Below are 9,142 nucleotides of genomic sequence, written 5' to 3' on the forward strand. Positions count from 1 at the left end.
AGGGTCAAAATAAATATTTTCATCAATCAAAATAATTTTTTTATTGAGTGAAAGAATTATTCAAAAATTAAATTGGATGATTAATTTTGCGCCACTTTGCACTTGAGGATCCAACTATTTCAGATATAATAAAAATGTAAAAAGGCGATCTCTATGTACAATGAAAACACAATTTAAATATCTCAGATTCGAAAACGCATGGCAGACTTTATTTTTTTTAGCCTGTAACCCCTTGAAGAGAATTGAAGTGGACAGCTCGTAACGGGTTGAGGCGTACCCGCTGGCAAAATTTAAACACATTCGATAGCATGAAATTGCACAGAATTACGGCGGGGACGGATTTCTTGCAGGTGGTTATTTTTACGACGGGAAAATAATTAGATTCATTTCTATTTCAGTTGAAGATTCCGGGCTGCTTTTCTGATCATTCGAAGACAATTTGTTTATTTACAAGCAACATCTGGCAAATAAAAAGCAAATAATGTTCGATTTCAACAAGAAAACCCACAGAACTTCAAAATTTATAAAGAAGTAGTTTGTTTTTAACAATGAGCTTCAATCAATTGCTTCATAATTATAGCAAACGTGAAGATTTCATCACAAAATTATTTTATTGTAACCACAAAATGCCAACTGACAACCGTCCCCGTCGCAATTGTGTTTAACGGACCGAGTTTTCTGACGGAAATGGATCCTAATCACCATCCGTCAACCCGCTGTCTTACCCCAATTCTGTTTTGCGCCTAAGGTGAACCATATGTATATCTAAGATGGTCTGTGTGTAGCAGAGGAATTTCAATCCCTGCCAATAGTATAAACTGCGTTTAGTAATTACAGCGCAGGGACTTATTGACAAGTTTTGACAATTCCTTTCTTTTTTATTTACTTTTAATAATTTTTTTATGAAAAAATTCCACAAATTTTCATCAAAATTTCACACTTTTCATTCAAAATTTTAAGAATATTTTAAGTATGCAAGATAATAAATCCCTTGAAATTGAATGCAAGTTTGTAGTGCTTCAAAACCCGAGTTGAGTTTTTGTTATTAATGAAAAGGCATACTCTGAGGTGTCTAATGGGACCAATTGGATAGGTTGCCAACACGCGAGCAAACAACATATCATTGGCAATTTCGCCATAGGTAAATAGAATACGGTGGTTGCTTTTGAATGCCCAATAATGGAAGCGCAGTAAAATAATAATTAAAATTCCTTTACTGTTTTTAAAAACATTCTCATTGGGAGTCAATATACTTCTTCTTTTATACTTGTTTGTATAAAGGCAATTTGCACACTGAGAAGTGGATACTTCCAAAACGAGCTCCTAAAACAACTTTGACCTTGCTTTTTATTCTTGATGATCGAGAAAAAAAAATAAATAATTAAGTGCTAAATCAAGGCTGTCAGGTTGATGACTCATATGTGAGCTTTTACCAGTAAGATTTATCTTCGACGGTTGGTTTTACTTAATTCTTTGAAAACTTTTGGCCAACAAATGGTTCTGTACCACTCAGAGTTGACTGTTTTAAGTGTCAGTTGCGATATTACCAGATTTCACGAATATTTCCGATCATTTGCTTTGAGGTGCTTCTTACGCAAACAACATTTCCTGAATTGAGCTCGTCTTGGAACATCCCTACTGTCGATTGCTGTTTTATTTCTGACTCATATGCATAGATCCTTGATTCTTTACCTCACATTTCTTCAACACTTCTTCACACCAATCGACACGAGTCCTTTTTTGGGTAACTGTCAAATATGCAATATCCAACGAGATATTGAATATATGCTGATGCTATCCCAATTCAATTGCTGCAGTGTTTCTAAAGCAAGAACCGTTATTGGACGGTCCTCACAAAATTCATTCTACAAGGATCGACGGTTACGTTGGAATTCTTTGTACTGGCAATGGCCTATACTGAAACACTAAATGCTTGTCAATATTAACCATTCCATCGATCGACATGCGCAATTGGTGTGAGTGATCACTTTTTCACTTTTTTCTTTATTTCTATTACGATAAAACGTTTTGTACATTTTCCATACCCATTGAGTGGCGCTGTTTTATACCGTGAGATTTAGCATCTTTGGGCACAATCATCTTGTGGTAAAAAGATGTGTTCGCATCGGATTCCACAGAACTCAGAAAAAACCCTGCAAATTCGACTGGTCAAAGTATTTCTAAAATTGTTTCGAACGCATGCAAAAGTGTATTCATAAGTTCTCCATTGTTAGGTCGGAAATATAAATAGCTATCCCCGTACCAATATGACATCGAAACGAAACAACAATCAGCTAAAAATTCTAAGGAAAATACATGAACATATTGTTTATTAAAAAACTAACATAAACTTATCAAAACTTTACTTCATAAATAAAGTAATGGGTGATTTTTTAGCTATTCTCTTTTTAAACAGTTGGTTTAAACAGCTGACGCACGTTTCGTGTTTTGTTTCACTGTCAAACATCTTCAGTTTGGTCTATAATTTAACCATGAATCTTCTTACAAAGCAACAACGTTTGCAAATCATTGAATTTTATTATAAAAATGCGTGATCTGTTAAGAAAGTTTATCGCGCGCTTCTTCCTTTTTATGGTCAGTTTAATCGACCCACTGAAGCGGCTATTCAAACTATTGTGACTAAATTTAGAAGCAAATTTACATAATTGGACATCACACCACCAACACGCTTACCTAGAGTGCGAACTGAAGAAAATATCGCAGCTGTATCGGCCTGTGTTAATGATGACCATCAATTATCGATTCGTCGCCGTTCGCAGCAATTGGGCCTCTGTAACTCAACAACGTGGAAAATTTTCCTAAAGGATTTAGGTGTGAAGCCTTTCAAAATACAGCTGGTGCAAGAATTGAAGCCGAATTACCTACCCCAACGCAGAATTTTTGGTACTTCTTCAAGATACTGCGAATCGTAACGTAACTGTGAATGGGGAGCGCTACCGTGAAATGATATCCAGCTTTTTTTTGCCCAAAATGCAAGAGCTTGACTTGCATGATATGTGGTTTCACAAGACACACAGCACGCGTAACAATGGAGGCGAGTTCGGTGAATATTTTATTTCACGTTCGGGACCTGTCAATTGGCCACCCAGATCGTCCGATATAACGCCTTTAGATTATTTTTTGTGGGGCTATGTTAAAGCTCATGTCTATTCACATTGGAAAGAGTATGCCAAAATTGGATTAAGCGGGGGGACCATTTGAAGCGCAGTCACGGTCAGCATTTGCATGAAATAATCTTCAAACATTAAATTGTATGGACTGTACTTTAAATACAAATTTCATGCATTTTTCTGAATTTTGCGTGTGTTTTTTTGAAAACATGGACACAATTTTTCACACAAAGTATAAATTTTGAACTTTAACTGATTTCAAAGCAGACATACTCAGAACTAAAAGTGTTGGCCTTATGAAAGAAAGAAAATTCCATAGAGCAGCTATTTTAGTTATTTTACTTATATGAACAAACATGCATGCATATACATGCACACATACATATTAGTAAGCACACTCGTACATATAAATTATACGTTCCTGTCATTTCATTACATTTACAAAAAAAAGCGTTTTATATGCCATTATTTTATACTCGCAGTCTCAGAGCACGTCAGAAAGAACAAAAATGTAAATGATTCGCAATTAAAACGCATTTTATGACCACTCAAGTCGGATTCGGGCTTTTCGCTCGTATTTTAAGTTTTATTACTTTGGTTGGTAAAGATGATAAGTTTGTAGCAACGTTTTTAAGGCTTTTAATTTTTTAATTTTGTATCTAATTTTCTACCTCTCTACTTACTCTATTTACCTCAGAGACTAATGGAATCTGTAGTAGGAATTCCAGCGCTGAATATAAGCAGCATGACAGATAAATAAGAAGAATGTAAAAATATTCTTCGGAGAACAGTTGTTTGCATTAAATGATGGTAATGGCCGAATGCTCGATTCATCCCATGGCAGATTTCTCTATAATTGACAATTTACTTTTTAAATCTGTTGTGGCTTCTAACCTGTTTAGCACAAGACGAATACTGGTAGTGAGAAAGTGTGGCAAAAAACTGCGTTGAGTATTATATTCTCCAATTCCCCATGGCGTCATCATAGTTAACTTATTTCTAATTAGTTCTGCTGTTGGTTGCTGTATCAGAGATTCCCCGATTGTTTGCGAAACTCTGTGGTGAAGTTTGCTATTGGGAAAAGAAAAATTGGAGCGGATGAAGGAAATGTTGACTGTTTCCGTGCGTTGAAATATTTTTTGCTCTTTTCAAAATCTGATTTAAGTAATCTGTTAATCCAACATTTATTGAAAAATATATTCCGGAAAATCTTAGTGAATATCTCTGGATTAGGGATCCATTCCACAAAGTCAAAAAATTTCATTCTAATAAATAAAGTGTACTCAAGTAAGAAACTAATCATCTAATTAATTTTATAATACAGTCGTGTCTGAATATACTGAACGCCCGATACAGAGAACACTGAAAGTTTTTAGATGGATACGCTAAACGGTGAACAATTGAAAAGCTCTAAATAGAGAACATAATTTTAACAGCAACTCCAAGCAGAAGCAACAAAAAGGAAATAGTCAGAAAGCAAAGTGTTTGCTGATCGCTAGAAAATATGCTGTTATTTATAAATGGATAGTCCTATCATGCCTTCGAGGAAATTCTCTTCGTTAACGAAAATGTTTGAAATTATTGGAAGTATTGGAAATGGCGCTATTTAGAGTTTCACCTTTGGCAAAAATATATGGAGTAGCTAAATCAATTATTCGATATTCGACTGGGTCCCAGCCGTGGGCTGCTTGCCACCAAATAAATAATCCGCACGAATAATGAAGCCAACGCGTAAGAAAGGAAGATTTATAAAAGTGTAAAACATAACCGAAGTCATTTCACTTTGAAAACCTTTACACTGCACACATATTTCAATACTAACAATGCAAAAATATTCAAAATTATGAAACATTTTTCAGTTAACTTTTTATTATACTTAAGCCAACAAATATACCAATTTTCAGAAAAATCTCGTATATATGTATTAGGTGCGCAGCTAAGTTCCCACTGTTTGTCAATACATACCGCTTGCAGTGTGTGCTAGTCTATTCTAACATAACCTAAACATCATAAACTAAGCTTAGACATATGGTAAAGAAACTGCTTCGACACATTAGTGATCGTGTTTTAGTATCATATACTTTTGGTTTTGTGAAAATGACTGATTTTGTGCCGAATAATCGTCATTTGCGGGAAGTGTTGATTTTCCTCTTTCATTCGAAAAAAAAAAAAACGGCGGCTGAAGCGCATCGAGACCTACAAAAAGTTTATGGAGATGCTGCTTTAGGGGGGAAAACGTGCCGAGATTGGTTCCGTCGCTTCAAAGACGGTGATTTTAATATTGACGACTGTCCCCGTGAAGGAAGGCCAAAAACCTTCGAAGACGCTGAATTGGAGGTATTGCTCAATGAGGATCCGTGTCAAATGCAAGAAGAACTTGCTTCAGTATTAGGAGTTACCCGCCAATCCATTTCCAAGCGATTGCATGCTTTGGGAATGATTCAGAAACAGAGGATTTGAGTTCCTTATGAATTAAATCCAAGGGATGTTGAACGTCGATTTTTCGCCTGTGAACAACTGCTCCAACGGCAAAAAAGGAAGGGTTTTCTTCATCGCATCGTGACGGGATGGATGAAAAATGGATTCATTACAGCAATACAAAGAAAAGAAAGTCATGGGAACTGCCCGGCCATGCTTCTACGTCGTCACCTCGGCCGAATATTCACGCTGCGGAGGTTATGGTATGTATTTGGTGGGACCAAGTTGTTGTTATTTATTATGAACTGTTAAGACCAAGTGAAACCATCACTGGGGATCGGTATCAACTTCAATTGATGCGATTGAGCAGAGCACTGCACAAACCCGTTAAAACCTACCTGGAAACACTGAAATGGGAAATCCTACCCCACCCGTCATATTCTCCAGATATTGCGCCGTCCGTTTATCTCTTGCTTCGATCGATGGCACATGGTCTAGCTGACCAGCAGTTCCATTCATATGAAGACATCAAAAAATAGCTTGATCCGTGGATACCCTCAAAAGATGAACAGTTTTACCACGACGGTATACGAGATCTACCAGAAAGATGGAAAAAAGTAATAGCCAGCGATGGGCAATACTTTCAATGATTCACTTGTAACTATTTTTTCAGAATAAAGTTGTATTTTCATAAAAAAAAAAACAGCGAGAACTTATTTGCGCACCTAATAATTAAATAACAATTATTAATAGAGCTGGATGTTCAATACTCATTCTAGCGTTTAGGATGGTGTCCGGATGGCCTCGTAGTCCTCGGTTTTCTCGTCATTGCAGTTTTCCCGGTTTGCATACGATCTCTGTGAGAATGTCATGTGATTGATCGCAATGTTGCCATCTCAACTCATCATGTGGTTGTTTACTTCGGCTATTAATTCTGTATATAATTTTCGATTGGATTAACAAATTTGTTGATCGAGCTTTTTTATATTTCTCTTCAGATTCTCTCTACAACTCTTTAGCTAGTTCGAAGCTCGAGTACGCTTCTATTATATGGAATCTGATTTATGGTTACCATGGCACTAGAATAGAAAGGGTGCAATGTGAGTTCATTTTTTTTGCACTCCAATCGATGGAATTTGTTTTTTGTTTCACGCTGTATGTTAATTATTGTAGTTTAAAGGCACTTGAAAGCAGAATAATTCTCCCATCCTTTACTTGTATGCTTGCTTACGACATAATCAGTGGTTCCGGCTAATAAGTTTGAATATACTAAGCAAAGCTCTTTATGTCTAAGCCCATTTTATCTCAATATCCTAATAGCCAATTATCTTTCTCATGCACCTATAACTAGAGCACTTTTGGAGTATAATAATAATAATAAAACCCACGGATGGAATGTTTGCCTAAGAGGCAAAGCGACGGAAGTGTATCTCAACACATGCATACGCCAGACGGCGGCAGTAATAACCTTATTAGTTTTTTGTACGCAATGCAAACTGGCTCTAATTACCATGGAATGTCAAGATTTTCCATTAGGCCTCCAAGTGAATAGGATACCATAAAATTTAATTTTCGAGTTTAAATTTAAGTTTTTATAAATTTTCGCCATTATATTACGGAGAACTTGCAGTCATAGGAAAGTAACGAAAGCAAATACTCTAAATACTTAATTATATAATGGAATCGCCACTGCTCTATTCCTTCTGTTAGATAATAATTCTTATTGCAAATAAAAAAATATATAAAATATAACACGTTTTTCTTAATCGATTAAGCAAATTAAACATTCGTATATTTTGTAAAACATAGTTACCCATTTAAGGGATTTTTTCACATCTCATAGATTTTAGAATTAATTTTAATTTAAGAAAAATAATAATTACACAGTTAGCTTATTTCTGGACAATTGTTTTCAATAACTAACACTCCAAAGGATTTCAATCGATGTAGCGTTAACGAGTTTCGTGATAAAAGTGCAACTTTTCTTCACTAGTATTTTTTTTGTCGACTATTTTCTCATCATCAATATCTTTTCCATATCAAATCAAACTGTAAAACAATATTTGTCACTTCCTCTTCCATCTTCTTAACGCACAACTTTGATGTCGTTGGTGAAGCAGCATATCTGTCCGGTGGGCGCCTTCAGCGTCCATTTGATTGTGTACGAATTTAGTGGGAATTTGCTTTCGATCGGCACATCTATGGTGTATGTCTGACGTTGATTAGCAACAGTCGGGCAGGTTGTGTACTTGCATGCCTCCTTGTCCATGGTGATCAACGGGAGGTCCTGTGTAGCGCTCTTCTGCCAAGCCAAGCCGGCTTCCAACGTCTCCGCAGCGAAATTGGGCGTGAAGTCGAAGGACATAGTGGCCGGACGGCGGCGACGTATATGGCATGCCAAATGCTCGCTAGCCTGTGGACAAGGATCGATGCGTGTTTCGTGTATGGTGCAGGCGTCGACATCGCCGCACGGCTTGAAATCTACAATTTCAGCGAAGGTAAACGCAATCGCCCCTATTAAAATGCAGATTTGTAACAGCGACATTTGTTTTCCTTTGTTTCTCTGATTTACAAATAGCACAAACTCTTCCCGTGAGTTACTCGCTTCGAAATGCTACGTAGAACTGGACAGCTTTGAGTGCTTTTAACTGCAATTAACAGATTTCATTAAGTATTGAATGAAAAAGTAGATTAATAAGACTGAATTGGAGTCTACATATGAAGAATTGTAGATTTTTTAGGCGCTCAATCGCTGAAATGCGCGATGACCTTTGACTGCGCTCAACTGATAAGCTTCGGGTCGGACTGTAGCTTTCGAATTAGTACACTTTATATGATCGATATTTTTACTTAATAAATATATATAGGGTGATTCAAGAATGATGCAGATTCTTGACAACAATAACTTCTGATATTTTAATTTATTTAAACTTTTTTTTTTCTTTTTTAGATAATTGATACTACATACTTTGGTACATTTAGTCATAGGGCGATACGTAAAAGTGATCCAGTCGTGCTACAAGTGGTACATTTCGCGCAGTGCAAAAAAATATAATTTTGCGCGATTAAACACATTTTCTCCTAAACTGATACTTTAGTAAACAAAACTGTCGCACTTGGGATATTGAAAGTCCAGATATCATTAGAGAAAAAACTGTGCACGTACAACGAGTCACTTGTGTGTGGTCTTTTCACGCTGCTGCGGTGAACGGTGAATGTTATCGTGAATTAAGTGACATGTACTTGAAAAATATGTGGTTTCAGCAGGATGCTGCCGCTTGCTACAGAACGCGCGAAAAAAATGCCTATTACGAAAGAAGTTCACAGGAAGCATTATATCACGAAACATCGAGGTCAAATAGCTGCCGAGTTTTGGTGATTTGGACTTTTCTCTCTCGCACTACGAGGCAAGTATGGTCTATGCCAATTAACTGAAAAATGAAATCATAAGCATTATAATTCTTGGAAAATTTTGATATGCACCTTCTGTGTTGCTAAAAGAATCCGGAAAGGGCGTTTAATGAATTTTGTGTTAAATTCCATAGATTTAAAGACATGATGAAATTAACGAACAAAAATATAAAAAAGAAAAA

The 9,142-nt window shown here is 36.3% G+C and overlaps 1 protein-coding gene across 1 annotated transcript; it reads right to left on the bottom strand.

Moving 5' to 3' along the window:
* Nucleotides 1-7,126: 7,126 nt before the first annotated feature.
* On the bottom strand, nt 7,127-8,193 carry LOC129235344 (MD-2-related lipid-recognition protein-like). The gene has a single exon (XM_054869139.1). The coding sequence runs from the start codon at nt 8,092-8,094 to the stop codon at nt 7,636-7,638; it is 459 nt and encodes a 152-aa protein (XP_054725114.1). The 5' UTR covers nt 8,095-8,193; the 3' UTR covers nt 7,127-7,635.
* Nucleotides 8,194-9,142: the final 949 nt, after the last annotated feature.

Source organism: Anastrepha obliqua, chromosome 1 (genome assembly GCF_027943255.1).
Source record: "Anastrepha obliqua isolate idAnaObli1 chromosome 1, idAnaObli1_1.0, whole genome shotgun sequence".
NCBI classification, from domain to species: Eukaryota; Metazoa; Arthropoda; class Insecta; order Diptera; family Tephritidae; genus Anastrepha; species Anastrepha obliqua.

Coding starts and splice junctions, on each gene's coding strand:
- LOC129235344 (XM_054869139.1), bottom strand. CDS start 8,094: ATGTCGCTGTTACAAATCTGCATTTTAATAGGGGCGATTGCGTTTACC.